Source organism: Echiichthys vipera, assembly GCF_963691815.1.
Source record: "Echiichthys vipera genome assembly, chromosome: 15".
Classification (NCBI taxonomy): domain Eukaryota; kingdom Metazoa; phylum Chordata; class Actinopteri; order Perciformes; family Trachinidae; genus Echiichthys; species Echiichthys vipera.
In genome coordinates this window covers 24521072-24539213 of record NC_139840.1, presented here as the reverse complement: position 1 = coordinate 24539213, position 18142 = coordinate 24521072, and the positions used below count along the sequence as shown (strand labels likewise).

Below are 18142 nucleotides of genomic sequence, written 5' to 3'. Positions count from 1 at the left end.
GACAAACGGTTTCATCGCAGCGGCGGCTGGAATCCATCTCGCGGCCCTCTGTTCACTGGCAGGAGTGTGTGGAAGGTTAGCTGTTCCTCTGCTCCACCTCCCTGTGGGCCGAGGACGAAGAGCTCTGGCTGTCCTCAGCGTCGTCTCCATCTGCAGGGCACAAATATTAACAGGATTATATATCAGTGTTTTGGCATGAGCCCCAATCGTCCTTAAAGTGTAATTCCGGCGCAAAATCAGAGCAGAGATTACTTGAGTTTCAGCCCTAGTGTTATCCACGTCCGACTGTTAGCGACTACCGGATTTCTCCGTTAACAGTTCATACATGAAAAGACAATCTCAATGGCTTATTTGATGTATGGAAGTGCCGAAAACAACAATGGGATGATGAATTACACTTTTAATTACACCTGTAAAACTAATGACATTCCCATCAGCCTCAGCTGTACTTGGTCTTTAGTGCTAATTAGCAATTGTTAGCATACTAATATGCTACACTTATATAGTGACCCTAGTAATTATTACCTGCTGAACATCAGCATGTTAGCATTGTCAGTCTGAGCATGTTTCTTGATGTTAGCATTTAGCTCAAAACACAGCTGACTCACAGTGCTGCTAGTCTTATATTGACATCATCTTCCTACCATCCAGGAAGCAATTCACAACAGTGTTGTACAAAAGCCAAGTCAGAGAGGATACGAGCGTCTCAAACCTTGCTTCATCTGCAGCCTGTAGAATATACAGTACATTCAGGGTTCCCTCTCTTTTCTAGAGATAATTTTCCAGGATTTTTCCAGGACAGTTTCAGTGATAACTGGCATGACAAACAAGGACCGCAGTCACTAAGGGCGCACTCACACTGTCCGTCCGTACCATGCTTAAGGGTACTTGTCCCCCCCTCCCTCTCCCCCAGCGGGCCAGGCCCGTTTGTACTCACACTACCTGGGCCTCGCGCGAATGCTTCTTGCTGACTTTACGTCATCACGCCGTAACACGTCACACGGATTGATGACGTCATTGCGATGCGTCGCTTTGTTTACAAATCTTTCCATAGACCTCAGAGTTTTTGTGCGTCTTTTACGACTGTTTTTGAATATTTTCTTCCGTCCAAATCTGCAGTAAACACTCCACCTCGCATCACACCAACGTGAACCTTTCGCCGCCATTGTTTTAAATGTCCGCGCATGGTCCGTCTTTTTTTTTTTTTTTATGTCCGAACAGGCGCACATAAAACAACGTCAGAGCCGGCGTAGGCCTCGTGCTCGTACACGTGCGCACTCTCATGCTTGTACATGTGCAAACGTGCTTTACAAAAGCCCACCTCTCCCAAACGGGCCGTGGCCGGCAAGCGGGCCGCAGCTAGGCGCGGTACGGTTGGTCAAACGAACTAGACTTTACCCGTAAAACCTGTTTGGGCACGGTACGGATGGACAGTGTGAGTGCGACCTAATATTTTCCTCTCTGTGGAAGTCTGATTTATAAGAAGCGCAGTCTTTGGCTCTACCTTATCTATGAAGCCATCTCAAGTGCTTAGAAAATGTTTCACTTTAAACACATACTTTTAAAATCAGTCCAAAATAATCCACCCCGGTATAATGCAGTAGTTTACCTCCCCCTCCTGCGTTGATGTGCAGCTGGGACAGAGACAGGGTGAGGGGCAGTTCTCGTCCTTCGGGGTCGGTGGGACTCTGCAGAATGTCGTGCATGGCGTTCCTGCGTCCTGTCCTGCCAGAGGCGATGAAGTCTGCGTACGTGGCCTCAACATCAGACATCGCTCGTGCATCGTTCACACAGCAACACCTAAAGAGAAGAGCAGCTCCATCTGTCAGCGTGCAAGTGAACGTGCTATTTATCATCCTCCAAACTTCTGATGGTACTAAAATCACCAACTTTTTTCTGGGATCAGCAGATACACGTCCACTTCAATAACTCCATATCAACGAATCGGATTGGCTCACAATAAAAATTGTGATTTATGGAACAAGTAACTTCACTGGAAAAACATCACATAGCAAACAATATGATAGGTTTTTTTTTTTATTTGGATGAGAAGGTGCAAGTGGGTCTCTATGGTACGTCGGGGGACATTTATTCTTTCTGCAGTAAAATGTTCTCTTTGTTTTACTAATATATCGGTAATATTACTACTGCATTAATGACTGTGTTGTATTTTACTGCTGTAGATGTTTAAAGCAGTTTAATCTACAGCAATGCATGATAATCTATCAGATGTGTAGCATGGCTTTCCTGTGAGAACAACATTTCTCTTAAAAGTCAACTTTTTATGTTTTCAGCTTTGTGATGAAGCATTTTTCCAGCTGATCCAAGAGGATCAGAGTTTATTTAGCATAAGAGTTAAACACATAAATGGACACTTCATCCTACAGTTCATCAAAAAAGGGCACATTTGCCAGCCCAATGCTGGTAAAATATACAAGTGGCTACTAAATTTAGCCAAAAGTAAACAATGTTAATATATTAAGTGGCATTCAATCAATCAGCTCGAGAGACACTGAGGTTTCCTTCATTTACAGTGGGCACACAATAAATACAATTACAAGGCTGACATAATAAAACAGATTTTAGAAGAAATATAAAATACTATAATAAAATAGAAAGGAATACTAAATGAGTAAAGAGTCCAGCTAAAACAGTTACATTGGGATGTGTAAAACTCTGAAATCATAGATTTAAATATACCTAAGTAGGAAAAGCAGTCATTTTAAATTGCTCTGCAGAGCAATCCATGAGGCGGGGGCACTATATGAATATATGTCACTCCCAGGATGGAGTGAGCAGCTCAGTGGATCAGGTCCAATAGGTCCCTGACTTCTAGTAAAGCATAGCTGACATGTAGGGTGGATGTTTCCCAATAAGAGCTTTTAAAATAAATAACAACCAGTGTTATACTACTACTATAGATAATATTATAGTTACTGGAAGTGTCTCTGTTTTTGTGTCCGTCTTTGTCTCTCTCTGTCCATCTGTCTGTCTTTTCTCTCTTTCCTCCCCAACCGGTGCAGACAGATGTCCGTCCTCCACAGAGCTGGGTCTGTCTGACGTTCCTGTCTGTTATAGGGAAGGTTTTCGTTGCCACCGTACTCTACGGGGGAATTGTTGGGTCTATGTAAATCCTAAATAAGTCATAGAGTGTGGTCTTTACCTACTCTGTAAAGTGTCCTGAGATAACTTTTGTTATGATTTGGCACTATAAATAAAATTGAATTGAATTGAATCGACCAAAAAGTGAATTTTGCACCCTGCTCATAAACATTTGAAATCAACACGTGGTGACACATGTAATGGGGTGAAACATTGTAATCAGGAAATAAACTAAAGCTGTCAGGCAAATGTAGTGGAGTAATTACATTTACCTCAGATTTAGTAGCATTAAAAGCACATTTGTATTGAGTATTGGTATCACCCCTGATTGAAGGCCCTTATAGGGTCACAGTGGTTCAGTTTAACCCCCTGTTACACCCACTGACATGACCTCGGTCTGCTTTAAATCATTTCCAAAGCATTACAGTCTCAAATAGCTCATGCTAACCAGGCAGCCCGTCCATAGTAAGGCCCACAAGTCACGAACGATAATAAAACCGAGAACACAAGTCCCGTTACACCCCTCAGAAAACTCCTAACGTGTTTGTATTGTCTCGGAGTCACCTTCTTACCTTCAGTGACGGCTCTACCAGTGTTGTGACCGCGAGAAAACAGTGACATTAGCAGGGAAGGACTTCACCTGCAGAGCATCGCAACCTCCGGGCCCGACACCACATCAAACGGCCCGACACAACAAACAAAACCGGAACAGCACCGACACAGACCCGCGAGCGGTAGCTGATAATAATCCAGAAGTGTTCACACTAGAAACCGCGACGACTCAACGCACGGAGGTCATTTATAACGATATTATTCATCGCATCAGTGCAAAAGTCCCCAGTCTCATTCTCCATTGCCGTCGCATCTTCCTCCTTCGCGACCAATCAGCAGCCAGCAATCCGCGTATGAGCTCTGATTGGACAGGAGACACAAAAGGATGAGAGGAGAGCGCTCTGAGCAGCACCGTGCTGCGTTCAGGATCACCTCGTAAATCTCTTTTTATTTTATTTTCAATCTATCTATGACGTTGTTGGCTTTATTTATTTCTACTATTATTTGCAGTTTTTACTGTACTTTGTCTCATTGTACCTTAATTATCTACTTAAGTTATATGTTATTTATTTACCTAGTTATTTACTATGGCTACGTCTGACATGGGTTGTTGGGAGGGAAAGTGAGGTTCATGTTGGGGTTTTTTCTTTTTCTTTTTCACTTTAAAGCAGAAGCTCTGATGCATGATGAAGTTGTTGTACTTTACTTTGCCTGTCTGCAAAAATTCAATAAAGATGATTGGTATTCAAGACCTGGTGGATGGTGTCAAAAAGGGCAAAGTAAAAAAGATGTTTCTTTTAAAAAGAGTATTTTAAAGGTTTGGACTGAGCCTCCCTCTATGATGATAACGAAGCAGTTCGGTTCTGTAGTTTCAATAGAAGTAGATCAATAATTCTTTCTTTATGTGGTGTGGATTATATCAGAACAGGAACACAATGTGCTTTACAGCAAAGACTAAAAATATTTAGAAATAATAAATACAATAATGAAAATAGAGTATGCAAAAATCACAGATTGAAAATATAGAATAGCTAAATTAACTAACTTAAATTATGCAGGCTGTCCTCATCCATTGTCCGTAATTATATAAAAAGAAGTTCACTGCAATTCAAAGGAGGACATCAGGTGGATAAGGTAGGATGAGAGCGCTAAACTGCATTTAGGGTTGTGGGTTGGTGTGGTAGATAGGTCCCAAAATACAAAACACATAACTTTAACCTGGAGGACCAGTGTTTTGTGTCCTGGTGGTGTTTCTGTCCAGGAAACACTAAGCCAAACCACATAATTTTCCCAATCCTAACCAAGTTGCTTTGATGCCTAACTTTCATAAGATGTCAAATGAACCTACCAATGAGAACACGTTAAATGATGTGGGAAAATATAATAATACAAACTACTACATTATTCATCTGCTCTGAACTCCTATGATCCAGATTTCGTACAGCACTTGAAGGCAGCAAAGAAATATAGGTAACTAGGCTACAATAATTTCAGTCAGTGTTTACAGTTTTATGGCATTATGCTCAAGTTTGTATTCTTATCACAGTGACTGAATTAACAGCCTAGTATCATGTGATGCAGGTCAGTGATGTGGTGGTTAGCACTGTTGCCTCACATTGAAAGGGTTCCTGATCCACACAACATGCACACTGTGTGGAGTTTGCATGTTCTTCCCGTGCCTGCGTGGGTTTTCTCCTGGTTCTCCGGTTTCCTCCCACAGTCCAAAGACGTGCAGGTGTTCGGTTAAGCGATGACTCTAAAATTGCCCGTAGGTGTGAAAGGTTGTCTGTCTCTGTTCGTCTCTATGTGCCCTGTGATAGACTGGCGTCCTGTCCAGGGTGTACCACGCCTCATGCCTGATGTCCGCTGGTTTCGGCTCCAGCCCCCCGCGACCGCGACAGGGACAAGCGGTTGAAGATGAATGAATGAATGAATATCATGTGATGCAGTGGAGGGAAAATATAGCTTGAAAATAAAGTAAATTCATCTTTATATGCACTATTTTCATAAATCATCCAGGGATCAAACTAAGAAGCCAATGCCCATAACAACAGGAGGAAAATGTTTCATGAAACAGAAAATGTCTTGGTTTTTGCCTTGACACAAGATGGGAGCCACATTTAACTCAGTGTGTCAACTACATCTCTCTACAAATACTCATTCTAAATGTAATAATTGCACAAACAAGAAAATGCCAGAAGATAATTGTGTGCAATACTTCTTAATACCACAGGATCACACTGCTGTCGCTGTGAGTACACACAACTACCTGCAATCTATCTGGAATCACCACCACAAATAAAATAAAAATAAAAAAGCAGAGATAAGTGAAACTCCAATTGTTATTTTGCTGTTGAAGTCAGTCAGAAACATCTTATGGCTACAAGATTACAAAAGTATCATGTAAAACAATGTGAGGGTGTGGTCTCAGTTGACCAAAGGGCATTTTCTGATTGATTTTAGGTTTGAATTATTGACCTCATTGAAATCCACTTATATTTTTAGCATAAATGTAATAGTTCCAACTTAAAAAAAAAAAGCACCTCTGGAGATGTGTTTTTTGCTCTTTGACACTGGGAGCCCGAACACTTTTCAGATTAGCCTTTTCTGTCACCAGATATCCTGCTGTGCTGCACTAAGGGCGCACTCGAACTGTCTGTCTGTACCGTGACCCGCACTTTAGGGTACTTGTCCCCCCCTCCCTCTCCCCCCGCGGCCCAGGCCCGTTTGTACTCACACTACCTGGGCCTCGCTGCGAATGCTTCTTGCTGCCTATACGTCATCACGCCGTAACAAGTCACACGCATTGATGATGTCATCACGATGCGTCGCTTTGTTTACAGATCTTTCCATAGACCTCAGAGTTTTTGTGCATCTTGTCGACTGTTTTTGAATATTTTCATCTAACCAAATCTGCAGTAAACACTCCACTATTGTGGAGTGTTTTAAATGTCCACGCATGGTCCGTCTTCTCACAAACGGGCCGTGGCCGGCAAACGGGCCGCGCCTTGCACTCAGAGTGGTCAAAGGAACTAGACTTTAGCCGTGAAACATGCTTGGGCACGGTACGGATGGACAGTGTGAATGATGCACTAAGTGACAAATTACAGGACAATGTAATTTCCCTTTGGGAAACCAACATCCAGTGCCTGGCTTCACCATATCATTTTCATAGAAGCTCCATAGGATTGTAAACACAAAAGGCGGATTATTTCAGTTTCCTCCTCATGAATTAAACATAACAAAACATAAAAAGGTGCGATATAGAGAAAAGAAATAAATGTGTTGACCTCTACGCACCCCTGACTCCAGCTCAAACCGTGAACAGTGTGAGCATCTTAGACTGTGTTGCTGTGGAAACGTGGTCTCCTCTCTGTTCTTGTGGCACGGGGTTTCAGCGGGACACATCTGGGAAGTTTAAAAAAGGAACCTGGTAAAGACTCGAGATCGTTTCTTTCCCAGCAGCTTCAGAAGCTTCACCTTCAGATCTGTGCTGGTGATGGGATCCTCAGAGGCGCAGCTCGCTTCTTATTCACCGGCTGTTTGCACTGCTGCTGTGCTCTTACCTTTCTGTAATCCTTTATTTTCCAGTTGCACCTTGTCTTTCTGTGGCTCACAAAAAGCCGCTCCACTCAATCACCAGACAAACCACTGGTCCATCAAACTTGCAGAATTATGAAATTAAACATCAGTGATAATTAAAATATACTGTACATTCCAGAGCGACACGGTGATGTGGTGGATAGCACTGTTGCCTGACTGCGTGGGTTTTCTCCGGGTTCTCCGGTTTCCTCCCACAGTCCAAAGTAATGCACGTGTTAGGTTCATTGATGACTCTAAATTGCCCGTAGGTGTGAATGTGAGTGTGAATGGTTGTCTGTCTCTATGTGCCCTGTGATAGACTGGCGTCCTGTCCAGGTTGTACCCCGCCTCACGCCCGATGTCAGCTGGGATCAGCTCCACCCCGAGCCCCCCCCCTGCGACCCCGATATAGAAGTTGATGAAGATATTGAAGATGAATGAATGTACATTCCAGCTAGAGAAGTAGGAAGTAGGATTTTGAATGCAGGTTTTTTTTTTACCTGTAATGGGAGTACTTTGACATGATTATATTAGTACTTTTCCTTGAGTAAAGGGTCTGAATCCTTCTTTTAACAAAAAATCTGACCAGTTATGATTGGTGAACAATGACTGAAATGCCTGGTGCTCAAGACAGCGGGACACAGCTGTGCTGTTTTAAGGATGATCTCTAGTTCCTGTGCTCGCAGGTCATGTACAGTACATCCCATTATGGCTGACGGTTTGTGGCAGTTTGGAGTGGATCCATAAAACCTGCAGTGTCTCCCTGCAGTATCATCAAGAGAGTTTCCACTCTCCAGCTGACGAAGACTCTCTCTGCCCAGAGCGACTTCCTGTCTGTTTGATTTTTAGATGAAGGTTAACTTTCAGAGGGAGGAATTTCTTTACAAGCTGCTTCGACAGAAAAGGACGTGGTTCAGACCTCGGTGGAGTTAGTGTCATGTTTTATTCACTACGGAGGATGTGGTCAGCTGTAACCTGAGTCTACAGAAGGATTTATCAGAGAAGCTGCTGTGGAGATGAGGAATCATCGTAATATTAATCTGTTAGGTTTTAATTGAGACCAAGAAAAGTGCTTTTTATAGCACATTGGTGGTAAAATTGGAATGGGTTAAATATTTGGATTATTGTACAGTATCTGTACATTTTAGGTTTACAGGTGGAACAGAGTCTTCAAAATCATATCATTATCAAAGAGGTAATGCAGCAAAACAATAAATACCGACACAGACTGTATCATATACTTTCACATGAGTAATCTTTCTAAAACCAGACGCAATTTTTGAATTACAAAAAAGTCAGCTGATAAACACAAAATGCTGGTTTCCCATCATTAACAATTCCCCCGTTAATCCTATGTTTAAAAGGCACAACACTATGAATGTTGCGTAATTACCTCAGGCAAAGTCTGCGGGAATGCTTAAAGTATTCAGAACCAGCTAAAGAGCTCTCATGCACTTGACGGTTTGACAGAGGGACATCCCTAAACCCTCACCGACTTAACGGGAACACACCTCAAAGCCCATGAGTCTGTGAGTGTGGAGATAGGGATTTTTTTTATTTTGTCATAAACCAAAGTTTTGGACAAATTTTTAAATGACAAATGAAAGGATAATAATTATTAAAGTTAAATGAAGGCACCACATCCAACAGTTGACGAGACATTGTGACCCTTGTAATGACACCAGAGGAGAAGTCAGGGATCAGAAAAACCACCCGGAGACCATAAACATCTGTACAAAACTTATTTTTTTCAATATAGGTTGAGTTTTACATTCCCAACTATAGAGCCATGTTGCTAGAATGGCTGCGGAGAGACCATCCTGTGGTGGGATCACGCCAAATTAGGCCAGGGTCGCAAAGTGATGGGACGATAACCCCTTCCTCTGTTTACATTGTACCAGCCAATAGCGGGTTGCCAGGGTTGTCTGTTGTTTGCTGCAGCTACTGTAGGCTGGCTACGTTTCTCCTTGATCATCTTTACTTAGCTTTAACGGCTAACGGTAACAGCTAACTGTAACTGTAAGTCAAACTCCTCTAATACTTGTTTTTATGGTGTTATTTGCCGGAGGGGATGGGTTCAAACAGTCTCAAACGGACTCCGGTCTCCTGTAGTCTACTAGGACGGGTCTGTCTCTGGGTTTTACACATCACTCAAAGACAGACTTTTGAGTTGAAGACTGGCTAAGGTTAAGTGCTGTTGTTAAATGAATTGATTAGTCGAAATTAGTCGTTACCCTGTATGATTCATCACTTGACATGTCGCAGGCTGATCCCTTGACACACACGGCAACGGACCTGGCAACCCGACTGCGACTACGATCTCGAGACACTAGATAGCGGTGTTCTGCTCATTCTCCATATTCAGCCTTTAAACACCCAGCAAAATACTCAAAAGCACCTCTGTGTTAGTTCTCCAGGACCACATTTGACCTTGATGACACACACACAAGGGGCTTACAGGGTGAAGACAATACCAGCGTCGCTGTCACAGCTGGTGAAAAAGGAAAACTAAGTACAGCCCATGCAACATGATTGTCTTGCTGACCTTAAAGTCCCCCAGCTCTGCTTAATTTGCATGCTTATTAAAACCAGCTCAATGCACAGGCCTGGAATGTCAGATATCATTACCCAGATAATGATAAGGCTCAGATAATCAGTATATGGGGTTCTTTAAGCCAAACTTTAAAATCACAAATGTGAGTATTTTTTAAAATCCAATTATTGAAAAAATGAAAACAGAACCTTCAAACTACCGTGGTCCTCCCGTCCTTAGGAAGCACTCTATGGATGTAAATGCATGGGTGAATAGATGATGGATAGACAAATGAAGGACAAAGTGAGTCACTCAGTGTCTGACTAATCGACTGTAGTTCTTGACGTCACAGTCTCTCTCTTTCTCTCTCACTCTCTTCCTGTCTCTCTCTCTCTCATGCATGACATCACCGTGCACAAGTGTGGTAGGTGGGCGCCGTGTTTGTTTTTGTTGCTGGTTCCAAAATCCAGACATAACGCTGTGGAGATAACAACACAACGCTGCTGCATACTCACCACACTGTCTCATCACCATGCACTTTCAAGCCAGTACCCACGGGTTGACATATTCTTTTCTGTTAACATAGGTTTAAATAAGCATGTGTTCCTCCCTGCAGCATTGTGCTTCACACACACACACACACACACACACACACACACACACCTGCGAGCTTCTCATTACAGTCACATTTCCTGCTGATGGACACCGAGCAGCTTCACTGGAGCAGACAAGTGTCTTGCTTAAGGGACCTCAATTTTTAGATTAGGTCAGATGAAACTTTAATGATCCCTGTGGAGATGTCAGGTCATTAGAGCAGCAGAGGATAGGCTACAGATAAGAATAGCTCAAATGGAGTATACTGCAGGAAACATTGCGAGGAGAGCATGCTGGGGATGATACAGCAAATAAATGAATAGTTGAGCACTCAGATTTACAAGGTAACGCGTATTGAAAATGTGCATTGTCGAACCATAAGTACATATGCTTATAGTTTATATATTTCAAGGGTTTGTATCAACAGATCACTGATTCTTCCACCGTTAAAGTATGACATTTTGGCTTGATGTGTGTAAATAATGTGAGCATCCAAAGCCATTTCTTGTGCAATGAAGCGAACAGTGCGTGCCAGAACAATGTGTGCAAGATTTAGTTCGCCATTGATGCCACTGACTATGGCATTTGGAAAATAGCTTACAGTTGACTGAACAAAGAAATGTTAGACAAAGAGGAAGTGAAAGAAAAAGAGAGAGAGAGGTAGAAAGAGAGAGAGAGACAAATATAGATGAAGCCAGAGATAGAAAAGAGTCAGAGGATATGCAGAGCTCAGTTGGACTGGGTTACAAATGTTTTCCAGTCTTCATTTGTGTTCGAACTCCCCCTGGTAAAGGCTTTTGTCCTTGGCACGTGTGAATGTGCACATGTTATATATTCTTCTATTCTAGCTTTTTTTGCAAAGGTTTGGTTTCAAAGTTGATGAGATGGAATATGTTAAGGAGGCAGGTAAAGGTCTAAGGTTTGAAAACAATGTCCTTCGTTGCAAGTAGTTGTCTTCCAAATAGAAAGTATCTAGATAGATGCTCCTGTCCTGTGTTAACACACTCACTTTAAATGTGAAGCCGGTCGGTTAAAGGAGAATCTCTAAGAATACGGTAAAGAGAGCACACTCTAGCTTCTTCAGAAATTGCCCTGTCAAGCCTTTCATGCAGTAGTCATCACAAGCAAAATCATTTTCTTTTTTTAGTAATTTAGGTGAGCCAACCCAGCAGTATTGAGTAAGTGTCTGAAAATATGGCAGTAATGTAACTGTGTGTTCCTCAAAGTGGACTGACCTTACTCTGGTTACAAAGAGACAGTCATAGCTGTAAGTACATACTGATCAGGGACGTGCACAGGTATTTTAAGGGGCCGCCCTGCTTTGATGGTGATGGCAAAGATTGGCGTGCATGCCAGTATTTTTGGAAAAGTGAATTGTGCATGAATCATACATCAATAATTTCCACTTCCATTTTAGTCTCTCCAGCCCATCCTGATCTCTCTGTATTTTACCCTCAGATCAGTCTGGTTACGTGCGCTGGAGAAAAGTTTTCCAAGCGACCGAACGAATCAGCTTTGGTTTTGAGGCAGGTCGAGGTGTGACACAACCAGATGAGCATGAGATGAGCCTCTCTCTAACGCTTTTTTCTTTCTGTTGAATATGGACCGGGCACCTGAAATTGCGCTTTTGATCCGTAAATTCACGTTCCACAAACAGCAAATATCCATTAACCACATGTTGTTTACTTTCTGAGCTTTGCCTCCGCGCTGTTAGCACGTCATACACTTTGTTGATCTGATTGGTTGATTTGGCCCGTATGTTGGTGATAGACAGATGGTTTATCCAATCAGCAACCACTATTTTCACCCCTTCCCACAAGATCTCCAAACGAGAGTTCCCAGATGGATCTGCTGAGCAAATGAGACTTATGCGAATCAATCCGTCTGGCGGAGTCAGGTTACTTCCATTTACCACGAACTGTTTCCATTGTACCAGCCAATAGCAGCCGGCATTGCAGGGTTGCCAGGGCTGTCTGTTGTTTGGTGCAGCTACTGTAGGCTGGCACTGGGTGAAGTGGAGCTTGAGTAATCAGAGATGGGCAAAAATTAGTCAATATAGGCCAAGCATTCATTCAACGGACTCCCAAATAGCCACGTTTCTCCACTTTCATGTTTACTTAGCTGTAACGGCTAACACTAGCTACAGATGGTGTTTTCATAGAAAGTGTTCCCGAAACCCCTTTGACATGATTTCTGTCTGAAAAAAGGGAATTAGTAATTGTGCAGCAGTACACTGTATATCTTTCCAGCTGCCTCTCTGTGGCATAAATCACCCCCCATACAGTAGTTCCTCTCATCCCCGGTGGGTGTCGCTGCTGACACTGGTACCCACGTCGTCTGTCAGTCTGTCTGGCAGGCATGGGGGGATGTCGTATTGTGAACTAGAGAGAGAGAGAGAGGCAGAGAGAGAGAGAGAGAGAGCACCTCTGCCGCTCTCCCTGCCGCCTCTCCTGTGCGCAGCGCTCCGGCCCGGCCGCTCCTTCCTTCTTCATTTCCTCCCCACAGCTGGCTCTCTCCTTCTCGGATGCTGGCTCTGCCTTCTCCTCTCACACGCCGCGCTGGACCAAATGTACTTCGGAGGGTGGAAAATGACTGACTACCTGCTTCGCATGGTCTGAATTTCGGGGGAATTTCGCACGTCGGACTGGAGGGGAGTCAAGAGAGGAGAAAAACGGAGGCTCTCCATCCCCCGAGGGAATTGATTTTACAGTAAGCAGGCGCAATGTCATTCCGGTTTCCTCATCCCGCTCGCCTCACACCTCCCATCGGTGCAAATGCTTGAAAGAAAAAGGGGGGAGAAAAAAATGCTCGAATGTGACAGCCTGCTGGGGATATGTCTGGCTGCTGTATTTTTGTTCGAAGTGTGTGCCAGATGTTTTTGCTATTTTATGTCAGTTTTATTCCGAGGCGTGGTATGGATAGTGTTTTTTATTATGATGCGCTACGGGGCTGTGGTGCGCTTAAAAAATGAACCGCCCTCCCCTCTCCCTCCACCTCCCATTTCTAGACTCGCCATCCATCCATCCATCCGAGGGTGTGTGGGGGTCGGAGGATACGAGGGGGGGGTGGTTGGCTGGTGCGAAAGCGGTATTACTTTCAGATTGACCTAAATGTGGCGATATTCACGTGATTATCACAGGTGGCAGCGGCTCGTCGTGACCGGCTGCAGCGTCTTTTGTGTTGCCTTTGCAGGGCGATGCATGGGACGATCAGAATATTTGTTTCCCTCAGCCACCACCACCGCCACCTCCACCTCCAGGCATGTGAACTGGATGAAGAGCACCTTCATCCAGCCTGTGTGCTCCAGCTCCGGCCTGCCTGCTTGAACCGCTCCATGTTTATCACTAAAAAGCACCACAGTGTGTTTCTGATCAGCTCCGAGCTAGTTCTCCTCCCCACTGTAGAGTAATTAATCCCATTCATCACATTGCCAAGATTACTGCGTTTCAACAGAGAGCATCATAATATTTGCTCATGTTAATTGTGGGTAGATTTCTGCTCTGTGACCTGCCAGAAAATCCTTAAAAGCATCTCCGGTCACCGCGGCTCGCATGGCAGTTTATGACATCTGAAGTTGATCCTGGTGTTTTCTCTTCGGGGCTAATAGACAGTGTTGTAAATCACAGATCACTCCCAAGATGGAGGAGCTACCCAGCCCTAATAAGAAGTTTAATGTGATGGACATTGGAGAGAGATGCTTCTGATTGGACCAGCAGTGCGGATTGTGTCTGGCAGTGAAATTTCTTATTAAATTGGTCTTCAACAGGCTGCTCGTTTCACATTTGGGCATGGTGGATGTACAGTCGTGTGGCAGATGTTTTCCATTAGGTTTGAGAGAGAAATATGGCAAAGATCAGTGGATATGGCAGCGTAAAATGAGCTACGTCGATGGGGATGTGTTCATATTCATTAAGTGATGTGAGAGCTGATTCTAGCAGGAAGAAGGGGTGCTGAGTGTTTCAACTTATTTTTCCATTATTTTAGCGGGATAAAGGGGTTGGATTATTCTGTTTATAGTATAAATGATCCTGACCTGTTCAAATTAAAGCAAAAACCACAAATTTGGGCCAGCATTTAGTATGACATCATTATATAGTTTCTCCCAGCCCCCCCAAATCTGATTGATTTATCCTGGATTTTCACTAATCTGTGTGTCCTGTGGGTGAAATATGCAACTGCTCACTAGCCCAATGGAGCGTCCTTCAGCTCATCTTTAACACTACAACCAATCAAATTAAAGGGGATCAGTTGTCAGCGCTTTATTCTCCATGTTATTTAGCGGTTGTGTTTTAAGACTGTGGTTCTAGTGTTTGTACGGACTCTTCACTTTCTGCAGTGGTTCCCGACATGTGTGACTTGTGACCCTTTACAGGAATAATTCAATATTTGCAGAAATGTGCCTTTTCACTTGCTTGCTGAGAGTTAGATGAGACAATATATATGTGTATGCTAAAGCTACTGCTAGCAGCCACTTAGCTTAGCTTAGCTTAAAGACTGGAAGTAGGGGGAAGACGTAGCGCGGATCTCCCAAAGGTATCAAAATCAACACTTTATATCTTGTTTGTTTAATTGGTAAAAACACTGTAAAGTGTACAAATGTGACAAGGGTTATGTCTTTGCTGGGTGCCCTGATGTGAGGCAACTGTTGTGACAGATTCATAATCAAAGATAGACAGATAAGTGCATTCAGTCTTCTCGTCTTACTCACAGCATGAAGACAGATTTCTCAACTGTTACGTTACAACCTAATTTCCAACTCATCAAATACAGCAGTCAGAGGTCCTCAGTGTCTGATACCGACACACAAGGCAGCCTCTGGTGTCTGTATGAGACGCACCAGGCTTTGACCGCAGCGCTGTGAAAAGATGTAGTATGAAAAGATCACAGGACTTTCATCCAGGGGACTACTGTTAGTGTCCCAGGTGAAACCAAGTCAACTTTGACTCATGCTGCGTCCCAGTTGAATTTGGATTCCCAGTCGCAGTTCTCGCACAGCTGCCACATCCAACATGGCCGCTCTGAGCATCACTGTAGTAAAGCTGTCCTATTTGGGACTCATTGAATCAGTTGTTCACACAGTACTGTCCATCTTCTATCTGTGGACATGTGAACACAGCATTTTTTTAGCTAAAAGTCCTAACGGGCGACTCAAATAAGGGGCGTAACTCATGCATGAGTTATGTAATAAGCTTACTTATTTTAACCCAAACCACAATCAATCTTTGCCTAACCCTAACTAAGTCGTTCTGTTGCCTAACCCTAACCCTACCCTGATCGTGGAAAATGGCTGCCAAAGAGCTACCCAGAGCGTTTCAAAATGACAGTGTGACGTTTACTTGTGACCTCTCGTCACAGGTTGCATATGTCTGGATTTTGAGTCGGACGTGGTTACCTTATCAGGTTTATTTATTTAAGTATTTCTAGAGAATTAAAGAGGCAAAACTATTCTGTATTTTTACCATTTAAAAAAAAGGAGGCGTAAAACATCTCGTGAGCACTCATATTGATCTTGCGACCCCTTGCAGGGTTCCAACCTACACGTATGGAACCGCTGATTTACCCCCTAACTGGCGCAATAACCCAAAACACATCATCAGTGTTTTAATACAAGCTCTTTCCTCATGGTGCAAACATGATCACAGCTTCAACTCCTTGTCTGCAGTGTTGATTCGGTCTGCCAGAGTGCACACAAACAACCGGAGTTAACCGACTGCTACAAGCTAGATTAGCAACATCTCAAAGCCGAGCTCCGAACACTCGGCACACAGAGGTGAAACCGCCAGCCAGTGTTCTCGTCACGCCGCATTTAACTGATCAAAGAGCTTCTCGTCCCAAATGTTGCCGCATGCATTCCTGTAACACACTAAGCAGCATTACAGGACCCCTCTTTCCATTTCTCTGCATAATTGCCACAGGTTCATTGTGCATGGTGGAGTGGCCCTATATGGCTACAGTCCCTGGTGAAAAGTGATGCACTTCGCCACGGTTCAGAGAGGTGTTAAGAGCGTGTTATCATCCATTTTCTAAAGACTCGCCTCGGCTGCAGCAGCCTCAACAGGCTTCATTAACTTTTTATATTAAGAAGATGATACATGAGATGTGGACAAACTCTTAATAACCTCTTGCTGAGACGGATCCCAGACGAGATTTTTCTGCCCCTGTGCAACGTCTACAGTTTTTGTATCTACTGATCTCATTTAATTCAGCTCACAAGGCTGCAATATAAAAGGGGATAGACAAAAGAGTGAAGCATTTGAACTTTTAACGATTTTCCACGATTCGGTTCATGTGGTTTGACCAGCATTTCTAATGGTTATGATAACATCTTACTCCGAAAATACATGAGCAGTCGGGCCATTGTGCCTTTTTGTTTGGAGGTAAAAAACAAAAAAATGACTGCACCTGAAGAGTTTGTCTTAATCTGACAAAATCCTGTATCCGTGCACATTACAGTAACAAGGCCCACTGGGATTCTTTTTACCAGTGTTACCCAGCAATTAACTTGCTGTGTACAGTGTTATTATTACCAACAGAAGTGATGGTCAAAACTATGAAAAATATACCCAAGCTTGTGGTAAACTAATTGCAATGGCTGCTTCAAAGGTGAATTATACATAATTCTAGGTTCCGTGCCGGTAAGCAGTATTTGTCATTGATTTTTTTTTAAAAAAGCATTCAAAGCGTTGAAAACTAATACAAAATGTGAAGCTGGTGCATCAGTCCAGAACAGGCTAAATTATTCAATACCTCAAGGAGTACAGCGTCGAAAATCAAGAACAAACTGCAGTGAGAAAGACAGAGCAGCCTCCACCAGAAGAGAAAACCATCAGGGATGCTACAGATACTGTAGAAAGTATATAGGGGGGCAAATACATAATTAGTATGAGACATCATATGACCCAATTCTGTAGCAGCATTAGCATGCTTTAGTAACTTCAAAGTTAAACCTTTTTTTTCACGAGTTGATATGTTATGTTTTCTACCCCCTGTGGATTTTATGTTAGATCATATAGAAGAAACAACTGTGTTTAACTGGGGGGATCTCCATGGTGATGCTAGTACTAGTAGTCCTGCTAATAAATATGATCATGTAAACACATTTGTAATAATATCTCTTAATATTTCAAATGGAACATTGTTATTTTCATGATCCAAAGTTGTTTTACTACTACCACTACTACTACTACTACTACTACTACTACTACTACCACCACTACTACTAGTACTACTACTACTACTACTGCTACCACTACTACTGCTACTAGTACTACTAATACTGCCGTTGATGGTTAATGATTCTAATAATAGTTATATATCAGTGATAGCGATCAGTATAGACAATTTGCACCCTTATTTTACTTTCTGTCACTACATATGTGAATTTGTCAGCTATTGTCCTAACCCGATAATCTCTGCTGATAACCTTGTTCAGAAAAAGAGACACATATATATAGAGAGAGAGACTCACACACACACACACACACGCACACACACTGTGTTGCTGGGTCATTGTATTCCAATCATGGCTGCGTCTGATTCATATCGCAGCTGGCGCCCCCCTCCTCCTCCTTCAGTGAGTAGATGAGGGAGAAAGGTTGTCTGGTCAACAACCTCTTTATTCCTTGAACCGTTCAGAGCAGAAACACAGTAGGAGATGCAAAAAGCCGAACATGTCGCTGGCATCATGGCCCACGTTTACTTGTAAGGCATTATAATAATAAAACAAATATTAAACAAAGATTTTTAAACATGTAGTCATCTGGTTTGACAGTCAATCAT

The 18142-nt window shown here is 43.0% G+C and overlaps 2 protein-coding genes across 2 annotated transcripts in view; one reads left to right on the top strand and one right to left on the bottom strand.

The window, feature by feature from the left end:
- On the bottom strand, positions 1–3948 carry LOC310957795 (cAMP-dependent protein kinase inhibitor alpha-like). Its single transcript, XM_083928528.1, has 3 exons — positions 3675–3948; positions 1610–1800; positions 1–150 (listed from the first exon to the last, which is right to left on the bottom strand). The coding sequence occupies exons 2-3, from the start codon at positions 1770–1772 to the stop codon at positions 77–79; spliced, it is 237 nt and encodes a 78-aa protein (XP_083784654.1). The 5' UTR covers positions 1773–1800; positions 3675–3948; the 3' UTR covers positions 1–76.
- Positions 3949–13019: 9071 nt separating this feature from the next.
- Positions 13020–18142, top strand: part of ctnnd2b (catenin (cadherin-associated protein), delta 2b) — a 174380-nt gene continuing 169257 nt past the window's right edge. Inside the window, exon 1 of the mRNA XM_083928526.1 lies at positions 13020–13072. The gene's annotated coding sequence lies outside the window, so the exon portion shown is untranslated. The remainder of the gene's footprint in view (positions 13073–18142) is intronic.

Coding starts and splice junctions, on each gene's coding strand:
- LOC310957795 (XM_083928528.1), bottom strand. CDS start 1,772: ATGTCTGATGTTGAGGCCACGTACGCAGACTTCATCGCCTCTGGCAGG. Junction 151..1,609: donor CATCAACGCAGGAGGGGGAG/GTAAACTACTGC, acceptor TGTGCCCTGCAG/ATGGAGACGACGCTGAGGAC.